The sequence below is a fragment of the Embiotoca jacksoni genome, unplaced genomic scaffold (genome assembly GCF_022577435.1).
Source record: "Embiotoca jacksoni isolate LCO1_2020_lvr unplaced genomic scaffold, fEmbJac1.0.p SCAF_7, whole genome shotgun sequence".
Taxonomy (NCBI): Eukaryota; Metazoa; Chordata; class Actinopteri; family Embiotocidae; genus Embiotoca; species Embiotoca jacksoni.
The window spans coordinates 13,280,557-13,297,633 of NW_027185425.1; the positions used below are offsets into that span (position 1 = coordinate 13,280,557).

General features: G+C 41.1%; 1 protein-coding gene across 4 annotated transcripts in view; it reads left to right on the top strand.

Moving 5' to 3' along the window:
- The window catches only part of col16a1 (collagen, type XVI, alpha 1), a 64,247-nt gene that overhangs the window by 18,221 nt on the left and 28,949 nt on the right, over nucleotides 1–17,077 (top strand). For 2 of the 4 annotated variants that reach the window (XM_069176453.1, XM_069176455.1), the window contains exons 5-15: nucleotides 2,958–3,081; nucleotides 3,789–4,070; nucleotides 5,135–5,215; nucleotides 7,903–7,971; nucleotides 11,700–11,732; nucleotides 14,903–14,938; nucleotides 15,044–15,094; nucleotides 15,355–15,387; nucleotides 15,545–15,589; nucleotides 16,226–16,264; nucleotides 16,368–16,430. In XM_069176453.1, the coding sequence (XP_069032554.1) occupies nucleotides 2,958–3,081; nucleotides 3,789–4,070; nucleotides 5,135–5,215; nucleotides 7,903–7,971; nucleotides 11,700–11,732; nucleotides 14,903–14,938; nucleotides 15,044–15,094; nucleotides 15,355–15,387; nucleotides 15,545–15,589; nucleotides 16,226–16,264; nucleotides 16,368–16,430 (856 nt within the window). The remainder of the gene's footprint in view (nucleotides 1–2,957; nucleotides 3,082–3,788; nucleotides 4,071–5,134; nucleotides 5,216–7,902; nucleotides 7,972–11,699; nucleotides 11,733–14,902; nucleotides 14,939–15,043; nucleotides 15,095–15,354; nucleotides 15,388–15,544; nucleotides 15,590–16,225; nucleotides 16,265–16,367; nucleotides 16,431–17,077) is intronic. The other 2 variants (XM_069176454.1, XM_069176456.1) reach the window with 2 other exon arrangements.

Sequence of the window (17,077 nt, forward strand, 5' to 3'; positions counted from 1 at the left end):
CAGCACAGTTGGAACCTGGTAGGGTGCTAATACAGCTATCCAGGTGATATTCCCATCTTAAACCAGAGATCTGCTTTTTCGACATTAGATTTCATCTCCTCCTCTTCCTCCGCCTCACTTTACTTTAAACAAGAGAAGCAGAAATAACTTTCTCTCAGACTTTGGAGAGGCTAGATTTGAATCTGGCTGGCCCACAGAGTGATTTATCTTCCCATTGCATGCTTGTGTGTGTGTGTGTGTGTGTGTGTGTGTGTGTGTGTGTGTGTGTGTGTGTGTGTGTGTGTGTGTGTGTGTGTGTGTGTGTGTGTGTGTGTGTGTGTAAGACAGTGTTTTCTCTTTCCAAGGTGCAGTACTGCCAACTTAAAAGTCAATAGTTTGTTTGAGTGGTTTTGTGCCCTGCAGCTCATGTCACTAATCGCCAGCAAAACAACTCTGTTCTCAACATTGCTTTTTCTGTCTCCTCTCTCTTTTCCTCCGTCTGTCTTTCTTTCCTGCAGACACTTTTTCTTTCTATCTTCAGAAGACATAGTAACCCTAGAGTTGTTTCATATTGCACCATAATTTACCATGGATTAGTTTCAGTGAAATTCTCACATATTATCATATTATACCAATAATGTATTGGTCCTACACTGTAGTTTTTGCTCCCTCTTTGTCTTTATCTTTCTTTCACCGTTTCTCTCCATGTTTTTTTTCCTCACCTTTTCTCCCACTCATCCTCTCTTTGTTTTGACGTCCTGTAGTTGGCTGTTTTCCCTTGGATCTTCCCTCAGTCATAAATCACTGTCACCCCACTTCTAGGAGCGGGAAACCAGCTGCCAGCATCAACAATTTTCTTTGTGTGCATGTGTGTGCGTGTGTGTGCGTGTGTGTGTGTGCGTGTGTGTGTGTGTGTGTGTGTGTGTGTGCGTGTGTGTGTGTGTGTGTGTGTGTGTGTGTGTGTGTGTGCGTGTGCGTGTACATGCATGAGTGTGTGCATGCAAAGAGAAAAGAGTGAGAGAGAGAAAGAAATAGAGCAAGAAAGAATATTTCAAAATGTTTACCATCTCAGTGAGCATGCATTTCATTGGGCTTGTTTGTGAACCCTTCATCTCTCAATACATCGAACACCTCAATGCAGTGAACATTTGTGTGTGTGCACACTGCATTTGTGTGCTTAGATGCCCTTGACCAAAACTGAGGGATGAGGCTTGCTGGACTGTATCTGCTATGAAAATTAATGCCAAGGGGTTACACACACACACAGGCATTGCCAGCTACAGTCACAAAATATGGGGCAGGAAAGCAAAGTGGAAAAAAAACAGGCAAAGAAAAAAAAAAACATGTATAGAATATAAAAAAGCTCAGGACTGTGGAGACATGCATAGGATTGCTTTTTCACTGTGCTCAGGAGGACATATAAAAATATACTGTATATGAACCCAAAAGTTGTCTCAATGTGTCATAAGCCTAATTAAATGCAAGGGTAACTGCCTGGCTACTGACTATAGATCATGTTTACACATAACCAGGGTTGGGTACCGCACTTAGATATCCTTTTATGACAAAGACCAAACTGCTTCAGTACTATCTAGTTTCAAAAACTGCCTTAGCCAGCTTCCATGTGAGGCATTTAGGGAACATGGGTAAATGTTGGAAACTCTAAAATGTGAAAGGTAATTTTCCTGTTCTTAAAATGGATGTTATAAAATGTGTAGGCCATGGAAAAAAGTATAACTCAAGAACCAGTATTGAAGGAAAGGTATCAGTTCTGGTACTGGTACTGGTATAACACATTTCTGAATGATACCTAGCACTAAATCTAACACAATATATATTGTCATGTCTCATAAATGCAATTTTGTACAAACATATACACATTCTTGCAAAGTGTTATGTTTAAAGCTGTTGTGATGTGATGTGAAGTACAAAGCTCCTGCAAAACAAAAAATAAAGGATCTCTATCTGCAATCGGATAGAAGTAATATTGTATGTAGGGCTGCAACCAATTTGTTTTTAATGAAAGATACATCTATCAGTTTTACTTGTCTGGCGTTTTAAATGTCAAAAAAGGCAAAGCTATTTAGTTCACAAGAAATATGACTGAAACTATTAAGTATCAAAATAGATGCCTATTATTTTTCTGTTGATTCCCTGGTCAGTTAAGTCATTAATCTTTTCAGCTCTAATAAGTTGATTGAGGGGACGGTCAGTGTTGTTTGCTATTGGGTTCTGTATTCTGATGGATACATTATTTAATGCTGCACTTCCATAAAGTTAGTTTCACAAGAGGCCGAGTTTAACACAGTTTGGTTAAAATTGAAGCTGCAGAAGCTGAGACATCTTGACTTTTACTACGGAACATGGCGCAAGCTCCAAAACCCTGGATCCTACAATGTGTTTCCCAAATCTAGCCAATACAATCATTTTATAATACATTGTAGTTTAAAACTACATCAACTGAATTTTGGGCGACCCAGAGGAAGAAAGTTGTAAACATAAAAATGACAATGTTTTTTATCTAATATGGGGAGCATGTTACCAGCTGCACATGTACACTTTCAGAAGTGTAACATTAGCAATCATCTGCAGTCTTGAAGATCGTAGTTACAATATTTACTGTCCATTCAGTTTTGTTTTAGGTCTTGATCAACTCAACACTAAATAATACGAGTGGTTCTTACTTGTATGTGATCTCCCCTTTCTCTCTCTTGTCCTCTTAACTCTGTTTTGTCCAATGAAGGAAAAAATGTCCCTCTATATGTAGGTAACTTCTTTTGTTACTGATATATTTTCTCTGACTTTGTTAGCGTGAGCTATGAGTAAGGCTAAGATGCTAAAGCGGACCACATTATATTTCTGTATAAAATTAGAGACGTTCCTCTTTAAACAGTCCCTGTATATAGTTTGACAGTTGTGCAGCTGCTGTGAATGGATAATTGTCATGTACCTGACCCTTCTGCGCTTCTGTGTTCCAGTGAGGTGTTCCCTCATGGCCTACCCGAGGAGTTCACCCTGATCTTCACCCTGGCGCTAAAGAAGGCTGCCCTGAGGGACACCATCTACCTCTTTCAGATATCTGATCAGCAGGGATACCCACAGGTGCAGCTTACTCTTCGCTCCCTCATCCACTGCTTTACGCATTCCAGCATGTTCCCCCTCCACCTCCACCACCTCTCTCTTCTCTTTCCCTCTCTTGTTTCCTACTTCCCTTTACTCTCCTCCTTGGTCTTTTGCCTTTTATTCATGCCTCGCATCTCTCTTTTGCATAGTCATCCACTTTCCCTTTCGATTTCTTCCCTCTCGTGACATCTTTTCAATTCTCTCCCCCCTTTCGTTCCAAGCGCCTTTTGTCCCCTCTTATTTTTCATCCCATTCTCCTCTCTCTCTGTCGCTCCTCCTGATCATCTCCTTGTGCTCCTCTTTCATTCACCTTCATTGTTATTCATGTGTGTTCCATGATAAAGCACTGGAGTCCCTCAGAGTCCCGATAATCACTGCAAGTTTGAGGCCAGATTTAAATACTCAATGTTTATGATGGATGAAGGCCAAGTTTGCCTCATTAGTAGTGATTGATTGGCTGTACGGCTGGTGTGTGTAATTAATATATCTTCCCCTTTAGCTCATCTTTGCTACTGTGTTCTACAGCTTTGTGAGGTGGTAGTCCAAGTACACATCAGTCTTTGTTGAACCCACTGCCAGACAGTGACACACCGAGCATCATTGTTTGGTGTTTAATTGTTACAAGCCTCCGCATACCCGCCACTCCTCTCTGCCCCCTAACACTTACACCTCCACCCAACACACAGCTCTCTGTAGACCTCAACGGCCCCGATGGCACCCTGTCTCTTCGAGCCAGAGGGGTGGACCCTGCAGCTGACCTGCTGGCCTGCGATTTCACCGGGGAAGGAGTCGAGGCCCTGATGGACCTACGCTGGCACAAGCTGGCCCTCAGCGTGCAACGCGGAGCTGTCTCCCTCCTCGTAGACTGCGGCTCCATCGAGACCAAGCCCCTGGAGCTCCGAGGAGCTCTGCCCACTGACGGGCACACACTGCTGGGCATTCGGGCTTCAGATGCTGAGCCTGTGCAGGTATGACATTGATAATGATAACTTGATTTACCGTATTTAACGCTTTTATTGAAACAGAGTAAACAATAAAAATGCAAAATATTTAGGATACAAGTATAATTACTTGACAGCAAAGTCTGGTTCGCTCGAGTAACAAAGTGAGGGGTTGGAAAAAACAGGAGACCTCTGCTCAAAGATGTCAGGCTGCACTGTGACGTAAGGGATTCAAATATCAGAAATGCAACCAGGAACCTTATAGGAGCCCCATTTTGAAATTAGACTATTGTTGCTTTAAAACATTTTTTAAATAGGTATGCATCTCTGGAGAGCTGTGAAAATAAGAAAGAGAATGCTTTGAAATTTGATTAAATATGCAGTGTGTGACTGCTCTGTCTCGGCTATTGAAGAGCCTTTGATCAAGATTAGACTCTGCAATGTAAATGGCATCCAATGTTACCATTTAAACAAACAATATGGTGACCTGTAGTCTCTGTATGTATTAAGAGCAAACTGTTTTTGAAGTGTTATGAATGAGCTGGGTTCCCTTATTGAGACCAGTGCGGTATGGAGTGGCATGTTGGTGCATTGTTGCGTTATATAATTCAGTCTACCTATTCAGATAATTCAGTATATAGAACTTTAATAATACACCCGGCTTTTTTTTTTTTTTAAAGAGGCATTTATGCATAAAAGCATTTATCTTCCTGGAAATCTCATTGAATCCTGATTAAAAAAGCGAGCGGACTTCCTGAGAGAATATGTCTGCAGTGAGCTGGGACTATTACCACTGAATGGATCCAGTAATCCAGGCACTTAGTTTGAGCATCAGTTAACTGGCCTAGAGAGAAAGCAGGAAAGGTCTTTTGTTAGCGCTGGGAGGAAGTGTTCATACACATGTACACACACATACACACCACCTGACAAAATGCTTTCCTAATGCTTTATATAAACAGGAAATTAATTGTCTCTCAACCTTGTTTACTTCCTCATTTAAACTTTATGTACATTATAAAATAAACAAAGCAGACCTGCATGTGAAATACAGCGTATGCTAACCTCTCTCTTTTTCTCTCCATCTTTCACAGATGGACATTCAGCAGGTGATGCTGTACTGTGACCCCTCGCTTGCCATTCAAGAGGCCTGCTGTGAGATACCTGGGGCCTGGGTGAGACTGGAATCTTGGAAGTTTGTGTAGAGAAGAGTCTGTTTATTGCAAATAACAGTAGACCTCCCATTTTAAGGAAAGGCTCACCTTTTTGAGAAATGTTCTTCTTTGGTTTCTGGTGAAGAGCGAGATTAGAAGATCAGCTTGGTTTATTATATGAAGTTACAGCATACACAGTTTAGTTACAGTTCAGCTGAGCACAAAGACTGGAAACAAAACAGCTAATCTGGCTCTGTATGAAGGTGGTGCAGTGGTTAGCATTGTCGCCTCACAGCAAAAAGTTTCCGGGTTCGAATCCGGTCCTGGGCCTTTCTGTGCAGAGTTTGCATGTTCTCCCTGTGCTTGCATGGGTTCTCTCCGGGTTCTCTGGCTTCCTCCCATCATCCAAAAAAAACATGCACTTCAGGTCAGGTTACCTGGTGCCGCGCTAGTGGCAGCCGGTGCAGCAGCTCCCCCCTGAGAGCCCTCCTGCTGTAGCGAAGAAATTTCCCCTCGGGGATTAATAAAGTGAAAAAAAAAAAAAAAAAAAATCCACTTACTGGCACCTCTGAACAGCACAAAATCTCTTTTGTTTAATCTGAACTAAATGACACATGAAAAACAAAAAAGAAAAACCCAATTGGAAGTTGTGGGCTGAAATGCATATTGTTTGGAAGCAGTAGCTTTCTAGAGTCTCCACTGTTTCCCTGACAATCAATAGTAAACCGTCAAGTTTACCCATCTGTTTTTGTGCAGATTAAAGAGACTTTAGAGGTGCTGGTACGCTAATTCTCTTTACCTCTGGACAGAGTCGGACCAGCTGTTTGCTCTTGTTTCATGTTATAGCTTCATATTTAATGGACAGATAAGAGAGCGTTATTAATCTTCTCATCTAAAAGCATATTTCAGAGACTTAAAGAGTACCTGGAAAATGTGCAACTGTCAATCATTTCAAGTAGTTGTCAACAGCAACTGACTGATTCAGCCAATTTTGACTCTCAGCGTCCCCCCTGTGATGCTCGACACATCGCAGGCATTTGCACAGAACCATTACAGCTCACAATGTGAGATTACATTAAAACATTGAACTGATGATTGAACAGAGTCAGTGTGGATGCTCCACTACACTTGTTCAGGAGTCACTGACTTTCACAAGGACTTGTTTGTCGTGTCCCAACAATGTGTTTGAACCTCTTTAGCCAGTTTAAAATGTACCAACCTTAATCAGTTGGTCCCTTTGCCAACCCAAACTATTGTTCTATCCCCACTTTTCACAGGGGGCTAAGGGAAGAGTTGAGTGTGGAAAGGCTTTAACTGTGGCTGTCAAAATATGAGTTTCAATGTTTTAGATTCATACAAAGCTTTACTCCAGTCAACAGGCACCTGTCACCAAAATAGTGTTCGTTTTTAAGTTGTCAAAGTGTGAATTTGGAGCAACTTGTCACCTCAGTTAAACTGACCTAAGCTAAACTGACCACAGAGGCTATAACTCATCACTGGTTGCAGCTCCTTCACAATAAAAATAATCTGTTGGAAGGCTTTTACTGTTTAACAGCTGCAGTAAAAAGCTGAGTCGGCATTATCCAAATTAAACACCATAAAAAGTCTGTGAATTTGCTCCAGAGGCTTATTCTCATTAATCAGCAACGCTTTGTCTTTATAATGCGTTATGCTCATTTTTTTTCTCCCATTTTAGGTGGTCACAAAAAAAAAAACTTGGCGGGCTTCCGTTTGATTTTGATATGCAGGGAGAGTCCTGACTTCAGTATTTAGCACACCATCAGTTTCTTGACTTAGGCTTCCACAAATATGAAAAAGCTTATCTTATTGTGTTGGTTAACAAATATTGTTCTGAGAATTTGTTAGGATATTATGTTTACAAATTGACTAGTGCTTTAAGTAATTGCATCATTGGATCATATAATTTACCAATACTGTTTGTGCCACTAATGTGTGGCTAAAAGGCTATTTCAAAGCATCATGTTTTTCACAGCTTCAGAACTACAATTTTCTACACAATTTCTATATCTTTATTTTTCCCTGCCTTTCTCTTGCCTGCCTCCCTCTTTTCTTCTTTTGTATTTTTGTGCAGTTATTGTTCGCAAACTTCAGACAAAAGCCTTATCAAACAGAAAACAGAGTCATTGGACTGAAAACAGTACAACCTTGTGTTGAGCGAGCGATTGTTTAGGTATGGGAAGAACTGCAAACAGCCAGTTCTTGAGTTTATTTTTGAGCTGAAGGCATTTTTGTATTCAGCCAACTTTTTGTCAGAATCCTCCACAGTGTTTGTGCTTACGTGTCTGAGTGTGCGTGCACATGTGTCTTTTTCATTACCAAATGAATTAAGGAGAAGTGTACAAACAGGGTGGAAAGCTGCTTCAGAAGTTTGAAAGTGTAGGGTCCTCTGGAGGAGAAGCTGCATGCTGTAAAATTGATTAGAAAGTTCGGAGAAGGAAAACCTCTTCTCCTTTGCTCAAGGCATGTGTGCTGGAGGGCTCCCTCCAAGCGGTGTTTAAATTTGAAATGAGAAGTGGAGGAGCAAAGGTGCTCATCTTTAGACACTCGCACAGCCAAAAAAGGTGCAGCCTCTTAAAAAACAACTGATGGAGACAGAAATTCATGGCAGTGCTACATGGCAGGTTGGAAATCACCAAAGTGACCTTTTTACCCTGTCTTAAAATTATCTATGTATTGTGATCTTGCAGTGCCCTCCTGATGCTCCCAAGAGCCGCCGTGCTGCTGAGAATGACCTGCTGGACAACACATTCAATCAGGTAAATCTCAGACCACCAACACACACACACAAAGGAGGAGAATTCCTGCTTTCTCATAGATAGCAAAACTTGCGCTCACACACAAACGTATTAGTTAAGACGCAAATGCACCAAATAAATATACTGCATATACTTTTCTTTATGCTCAAGTCATTCTAAAATAGTGACAAGCACTTAACTCCAGTTACAAATTGAGGGGAAATATTACCAGATCTTCCACAAACATTAATCTCTTGAATCGTGAATTATCACAACACCCACTCTCCCATCAGGCACAGAGCTGATATATACAAATGTTAACACACACTTGGTCTCAAATGGCTTTGTCTGTAGAGAGTTTGATCTGTTTGAAATTCTCCTGCCAGCAAAGCAAGCGCTGTCCAGTAGGACTTATACCAAGTGGAAATTCCACCATGCAAAACAGGTTTTCATTTTCTGCTGGCGTCCCCATCAAGTTTCATATGACTTCCGTTCAGTTAAATTTGCTGGTAGCAATTGTTCAAAGTGTCTGTTGAATGCATGACAAATAGAGCCTTATGCAACACTTTTTTTTTTCTTCTCAGCCCACAAATTGCCATGCCATTTTCTATGGTTGCTTCAATACCGCCGGATACATGAAGCTCTTCCAGTGCCACGTATAGGCAATTTATTTTTGTTTTCACACCCGCTTGTTTCATCATTCATATTAATGGTATCTATATGCAATTATCTATTCATTAGGGCCCAGTGTTTGTCTTGTGAAGTGCTGGTGTTAACTTAGAGCTCTGGCAGACATTGAGGCACAGCAATCAATTCCATAGACGGTCAGAGCCAGACACAGGCATGTCATCTCGCTTCATGTCTCTTCCTCTCTATCTCACCTGTCACTCTCTCCCACTTTCTCCTCTGCTTCCAGGTATTGTAGACTGTTTTTACATGGATAACATGGAGTGTATTCTTACAGGAGAAGGTCATGTCAAATTCTCTCCCCTTTTTCTGCTGTCTTTTTTTCATAAATGCTTGCACATACATGCACAAAGTCACTGGAAAACTTTATTTTTTTATCTGTGTTATGATTGTACAAACTAAATGAACTGTGCAATTCAAAATCCCATTGTTATTGAGCCACAGCAATGCTTTTATCACACTACGCCTCACCGAGTGACGGCACAATAAACTCAGCGGCCGAGGTATGTTCTGTATAAGGAGTACGCTACATTATTACTCTGTAGTAAACACAGTGTCCACTGGGGTCAACTATTGGTGAACTACCATTTCTGTGGATGTTAGTTCCTTTGTAAAAAAATCTGTTTCATCCTTTTTTCTCTTTAAGTATCCTTAAAAAGAAACTACACCGGTTTCACAAATAAAAGATCTATTCTATTCTATTTTTCTATGTGTAAAAATAAATCTGTATACAGCCCTCTGTGGCTCCAGACAGAGCTGCAAAATTGCATTAAGCGTAGTCACTTGATGAAACAGTGGGTGGGGGATGTTAAGTTTAGGGTGGATCGAGTTTACCAGACCTCTGTAACCCACTTATCATCTCTGCTTGAGGTGGCATTTGGCAGTAATAACATAATACACCACAATCTCTGACCAAAACTGTCGATGGTTGGGTTGCACTGGTACTGGAGGTCCCGCAGTTTTGACCAGAAAGAAGAATGTGGGAAAAGAAAAAGATGATAGCCCTGATTCATGAACTTGACCCCATTTTTAGTGTTTGTGGATTTTTTTTAAATGTCCATTGTGTATGCGCAATACTAAACCAAAGGATTACTCTTTTCAGTCAATAGTTGGACATTTTGTCTGATATACTTACAGTATTTCCTTTCATGCACCGAGTTATGTGATTATATGGTAAATATGAAGCTACTGCCAGCAGCAAGGTCACAAAATCTGCCTGGCAGTCTGACTTGACTGAATGCCCTTGCTGCTGGTTTCAAATACACAAGTTTGTTATTTTTAGAGGTGCTTGTAGCTGGATTTTGTTTCCAGGAGACAGGCTAAGCTAAAGTGCTGCTGGCTTTAGCCTTATATTCAAAGGCCACGTACAGGAATACCATTAACTTTCTTTTCTAAAAGATAAGTGTATTTCCCAAACAGAACACCGCTTAAAGTTTGGAAACATGATTTTATTCCTCACACTCACACTGATGGTATTACATATTCTGGCTCATCTTGCCTAAATACTTCAATCACGCTGAGGACTCAACCAAGACCTGACCCGTTCCATACCTTGTAATGTGTTGTTTCAAATTTGATACACGTTTTACACATGTTTGCACAAAATTCAACCCGACATGTTGGTGTATTTGGAAACTTTGGGATCTCTACAAGAATTTGAAGGAACATTTGGTTACACAGTTTGTAATAACTCACCAACAACTGGCTTAATTGTGTGATTTGATATATTGCATTGAACCCCATTTTCTGGTGATGTTAAACAGCCCAAGCCATTTGTACTATTGTTTGGGTCTGTGTGTGGGTCACAGCAGTCACTGCCTTCCTGAGGTATAACAAATCTCCCTCACCCTGTTTCTTATCTTCCAATGCTGTATGCCTCTTTTTTTTTCTCTTACTTTCAACCCCAGCTCCCAGCTGAAAGGTCATATGATCCTCAAAAGACCCAGTGTCTTCTTTGTGTCTTGTTTACAGTGCCTCAGTATGTGTGTCTTTTTGACTTTTTTATGATGAAGTCCAACACCAGCTGAAAAATGACCTCTCCCCTTTTTCCTCTGCTGAAACTCTTTCTTATTTCTCTCCTTCCAATTTTCCGCCTTAAGCAGATTGTTTCTGCTCAGCTTTTCAGTCTTCCCGCCATCCTTTTGGTTGTTGACTCGTTTATTTAGTTTCTATTTTTATTGTCTGATTTGCAATTCTGTGCACAGCAGGGTCCATTTCTTCATTTACCTCAGGGCCCATGAGGTACAGCACTTCTCTTCCCCTCATCGACTAACTCTCTTTCATCTCTCTTTTTAGAAACCCAGAATAAAGAATAACTGCTAATGACCCATGTGTGCAACCAAGGTGGCCCCTATTTCATCTTTCTTTGTTATTGATCTGATGCAATGACTTGTAATGGCAACAAGATTTAAAGAGATGCACCGAACACACAACAGGAAAACAGCAGCTTCCCATGCCACAGATGTCATATGATGTAGATAATGTGGTGAACTCCTGCTATTTTCTGGGAACATCAAGAGAGTCAGTTACTATGAACTGCAGCAGAGCAGTCAGCCTCTAAACCTCTAAAGTCCCAAATTCTGAGTTTTTGAGAAGAGCTTTGAATGTAGATTCATTTCGTGATACAATTTGAGAAATGATTGAGGCTGAAATAAGAAACTAGTTAAAGAGCTGCCAAAATGAAAACAACAAGACAAAATAAGACCTCAGTTGGAAAGCCATCTAACTTGTTGAATTCAATGCGTCTCAATATTGCCAATGAAATGTTCAGCTTTATCAACAAACATAAACAGCAATCTTTCTTTCTTTCTTTCTTTCTTTCTTTCTTTCTTTCTTTCTTTCTTTCTTTCTTTCTTTCTTTCTTTCTTTCTTTCTTTCTTTCTTTCTTTCTTTCTTTCTTTCTTTCTTTCTTTCTTTCTTTCTTTCTTTCTTTCTTTCTTTCTTTCTTTCTTTCTTTCTTTCTTTCTTTCTTTCTTTCTTTCTTTCTTTCTTTCTTTCTTTCTTTCTTTCTTTCTTTCTTTCTTTCTTTCTTTCTTTCTTTCTTTCTTTCTTTCTACCAACAGGACATTTTTGCCTCCAAGGATCTAGCAGAAAAAGTAAGCCTCGTAATTCACACCGACACATCCACACGCATTTTAAAACAGTAGACTCTCTAATGAGACTTGTGGGGCAACATAGGGGCTCAAACGAAGACAGTCATCTCAATGCAAGAAAGACTTGTACTAAAGACATGCAGGTGAGGTGGATTGGAGAATCTCTATAAACATGTATGTACTGTTGAAATTTAGACTGGAGGACAATACGCAGGCCGTATCTGTGGACGTGTGTGTACCTTTATGCACATTTATATGCGTGTTGTGCATGGGACTTAGAAAAATACAATCTAAGTCGACTTCCTGCTGCTTCCCTCACACGTCCCCAGCTTGCTGACTGACTGAGGACTGATTTACACCTCATTATACGCTCAGTCCCAGTCGGGAGTTGCTGCTGCCTATTCATTTTGTCATTCACCTACAATAGGTATGTTCTGTTTACAAATAGAATACAAAACTCCAGACGCTTCATTATGTTGCTCCTGTGTGTGCTTACTAATGCAGTTGGCCGACTTCACTGACTTTCTCAATGTAGGTTATTACCTGGGTTGGAGCGCACAGCTTGTCCTGCCACTGGGAGAACACACTTGCAAAGAAACAAAAGTGACTTATCTTTTGTGCTGTGAATTCAAGTCAATTACACAAGCGACAGTTTTTGTCGTATACTGCCCATAGGAATCCATTGATAATAAAAGCTGATATTCTGCACGGCATCACCAATACCAACAAATACACCAGGCAGGTCTATGAATTAATGTGATTATAGTAATAAATGATCTGAATAAGGGGTACATTTGACTTTTGCTGCAAAATCCCAAAGCTCAGCCAAAAACATTTTTTCATCAGCGTTCATGTCACGCGTCATCAGCTATTCTACCGTAGTGTCTTCCTGCTATATCAGTGGCTTCTCTATTAACACAAAAAGGCTATTCCCAAAATAATATCCCAGAATCTACTACCTTCCTTTTCCATTATATCATGTGTCAAAGGACACTATCGTGCCTTTGCAAAGGGGGCACAGCTTTGTCATTGATTCTGAGTAATACAGTGTAGAAGATTGTGAATTTAGGTTGAATACTGATATAAGATTTTCATTCGTATGTGCTGGATCTTGCCCTTATTTTGCCCTTAAACGTTCATCGTTGTTGGCGTACCTAATGTCGAATCAGTGGCTTCATTTTGAGACGTGAATGTCAAAAAGCGACCTGTTGCTGTGCCAACATTTTTAAAGTTTGTAGCTACTTGGATTTAATCAAAAAGACTTGCACTTGAAGCTGCACTTTTCAGATTTTTACATGAACAATTGAAGAAATGACAACATGTCATGTAAAAGGTTTCACTACTGCTAACCGACACACAAAGTTATCGCCCAACTTTGCAGTTTCCTTAAGTCATCCAGAGCATTTTAACAAGAAGAAAACATTCGCGATTAGCTATTAAACATAGTGGAACCTTAAGCAGCTAAAGAGACAGACTTTATTCGACACCAACACTGCACTAAAGCACAAGTAAATATTAGACCTACATTCACCAGGAAGTCAGAGACATGACTCCAAATGAATGTTGCTCTGTGTCTGTTGGCTGTCTTAGAGGCTGCTGTTCGGCAACATATTATGCATATCAACTGTGTAAGATGTTTAGAGCTCGTTCTGTTGTCCAAGTAGGCAAAAATAAAAAAAAAAAATAAAAAAAAATGCTGCTGTTAAGTACTAATGCAACAGTGATCATGATGTGTATTAAACTAGTAAAACTTTAAAATGAGCCTTTTATTTTTTTCATTCCATGGAGTGTATGAGTTATACTGTCAACAAGTGAGCTCATACAATTTAGAGTTTGAATAAAGCCCACTTTACATTAAAGGGGATTATTTTGATTGGAAAAAATGAACTCATTATTATTTTGATTGGAAAAATGAACTCATTGCCAGTTAGCAATGCATAATGTGATGCTAGCTGTGAAAAGGAAAGTGTGCCACGACCATTACCAAGCCTAACACGCTGTAAAAATGCAACCAACAACAAAAAAAATAAAATATGGGCCGACCAACTTTTTATAGTGAGTGTTGTGTTACTATAAATTCTTAAAATAATCGGAATTAATTGAGAGGAGTAACAAAGTGAGATGAATTAAAAGAAGCAATCTGTAATCTGACTTCTTAATTTAAAAATTGAAGAATGGAGAGAATAAACAACAAAAAAATGTCTGCTGAGGTTTAAATTGGGAGTACACGAGGGCTCGACTAAGCCTGCAGACAGAAACTGGAGCTCGGAAAGAGTGACTCGTCACTGCAGCTGGTCGAGCCAGCCATTGATAGATTTGTAGCTTGTAAGAGAGAGGAGGCGAAAAAAAAGAGAAGAGGGAGAATTACGCATTGTGTCTGTGCTGTTAGCAGCCCTCTCATCTCAGCAAGCTCACAGTCACAACTTCAACATACTATGTGCAAGCTTACCGATGTGTGGAAGCAACACTCCCAGAAACACGGGGCGGGGGATTCGGCTTTAATTACTCGCTTCCGCTAAAAAGGCCTCAGTTATTTATAATGGTGATCCTTATTTGGTGTGTGTGTGTGTGTGTGTGTGTGTGTGTGTGTGTGTGTGTGTGTGTGTGTGCGTGTGTGTGTGCGTGTGTGTGTGCGTGTGTGTGTGTGTGTGTGTGTGTGCGTGTGTGTGTTTGTGTGTGTGTGTGCGTGTGTGTGTGTGTGTGTGTGTGTGTGTGTGCGTGTGTGTGTGTGTGTGTGTGTGTGCGTGTGTGTGTTTGTGTGTCCTCCTGAGAAGAGCAGCTGGCTGGCTCACTCCTGTGCTGTGGGAATCAGACATTCCTATTGATCTCTGTCTCCCATGGGAGGTTTGTGTATGTGTGCATGCATGCGTATGTGTGTCTGTGTGTGTGTGTGTGTGTGTGTGTGTGTGTGTGTGTGTGTGTGTGTGTGTGTGTGTGTGTGTGTGTGTGTGTGTGCGCCCACTTGCCCACACCTCATCCTTTTTAACTGCATACTGTAGCAGCACGGGGATTCAGCAGCATTTAGTTTTGTGCAACAGTGCCACTGCCAGGTGACAAAGGAAACTACAAGACATTTACATCCTTCACAAACTTCCTTTTATTCAGACTCCTTCTGTAGATATTAAATACAGTATGATGATAATAAGTCTCTGTTTCTCTGTGTCTGTCTGTAGTGTGCTGGTTGTTTACTCCTGAGTAGGGAAGATAATGTAAGGATCACTGATCTTTACTTTCACTTCTTTCTATTAGTTCATGTCACAGGAATACGAGTGTGGAGTGTGGAGTGTGTGATTGTGTGTTTGTGTGTGTTGCAGGTGTTAAACTTCAAGGGGGCTGCAGGGGTGAAAGGGGAAAAAGGTGATCGGGTGAGTATGATGGACATCTACAGCGTATGTGTGCGTATGTGTGTCAAGTAAGACTAATATCTGTGGAATGTATGATGTCATCACGTGCCTCGACATGTTTACCTTCATCCACACACACACACACTGATGCTGCTGTAGTCTAAGATGAGGCTGGCTATTGACCAACACACCAGCCAGCTGATACGCATTCTTCAGCGGTCGCCGATTCTCTCCCTTACTCACAAGCAATCATTATTCTGTTCTGCCTCTCTCTATTTTAGGACGATGACTGTTCTGGCTCCCATTCAGGTCCGGTAAGTAACTTTTCCATTGTGTCTCACTCACACGCCATGCCTCATCTCGCAGAAAAAAAGCATTGTTTCTGTACTTGGCGTGCTGCGCAGTGTGCCTGAAATGTTCCCCAAAAGTGGTCTATGATAATAAATGCCAACCAAGTGTCTCTAACCTCAGTGCACAGAGGGACCCAAGGGCCTGAAGGGAGAGAAAGGCGAGCCGGTGAGTGCCAATATTCTGCTACAGGTTACAGCACAGCATCCCACTGCCTTCCAACCCAGCTAACCCCTCAGCTATTTAGTTTGATCTTTATTCAAAACCTCATTTTCAAGCATCCACTCCCAATATTAATTATGCAGCAGGAAAGCTGGTGTGCCCTGTATGTTTATTTACTGTTGAGTCATTGAGTCCATCTGAATATATGTGTGTGCAGGTCTCTGTGACTGTTAATGCATGATAAACCTAATGTGTTCAAGTTGCATCTGATTCATATATATATGTATGCAACTGTATGTACTTGAGATTAGTGCCTGGATAAAACGAATGCCTGCTCCTGTTTGCCAGGTTGTGTGTGTGTGTGAGTGTGTGTGTGTGTGTGTGTGTGTGTGTGTGTGTGTGTGTGTGTGTGTGTGTGTGTGTGTGTGTGTGTGTGTGTGTGCGTGCGTGCGTGTGCGTGTGTGTGTGTGTGTGTGTGTGTGTGTGTTTTTGAATAGGGCATATGGCTCCTGCTGGTAGCCCATACCGGTTCCTGACTGGTCACTGTGTTGTTTGCTATGCTCCACCGGAGTGTGCGTGTGTGTTGTCTCCTCAGAGCCAGGTCATTGATCTGGGCCTTGTCTCCATTCCTTCTCTCCACAGGCGATGCCTGCCAACTGGGGCGAAGCAGCTGGGTACAAGGTGAACAGTTTAAGAAACTTTTGGTGATGAATAATGAAGATGTAACCTCCTAATGGTCATCTAATTAAACCTTAACCTTATTTGTTGCACTGGCTTTGTCTAGGGAGATAAAGGTCAGAAGGGAGAGATTGGTCCTCAGGGTCTGACTGGCACTCCAGGGAAGGATGTAAGAGTTTCATATTGTTTTTTGTTGTTGTTGTTTTGCATCACAATTAGAGCATTAAAATCAGTGACAGTGCCTTTTAAACATTAAATTTGCTTTGAGGTAAAGTCAGTTAGCTTGAAATATATATTTTCTATTCTACAAATGTGAGCATACACTCACAAACACACTAATACACTTACAGACACACATCCACTTAGGCAGGCTCTTTTATCAGGCTAGAGCGGATATTCAGTAAACTTATACGCTATTACTCTTTATGCTCAGACTCCCATTGATATGTGTTCTCCCCCCCTCCTCTCTCCCATTGCGTTAAGTCGGCCTGCTAATGCCTGTTAGATTAGGCTAGAGCAACAAAGCTTGCACAATCAATGCTGCCTCATTGACTGTGCTGTTCGTCTCTCACACAGGCAGCCGTCTATTCAGGAGGACTTAAACCTTTTAATCTTCCCTGTTCGGTGCAGTGATGCTGTAGGCGCATGAAAAAGTTTTGAGGAACAAATTAAAACGTTTGTGTGCTCTGAGATATTCCCCTGGTTTCGGCATCAGACACATTCAAATTTAGCTGTTCACCAGGCTAAGTGCTTGTCGTGGCCAGATGGATTTGGTGGAGGATAGATTTTCTTAAGCCTTCCATCCATCTGACACTG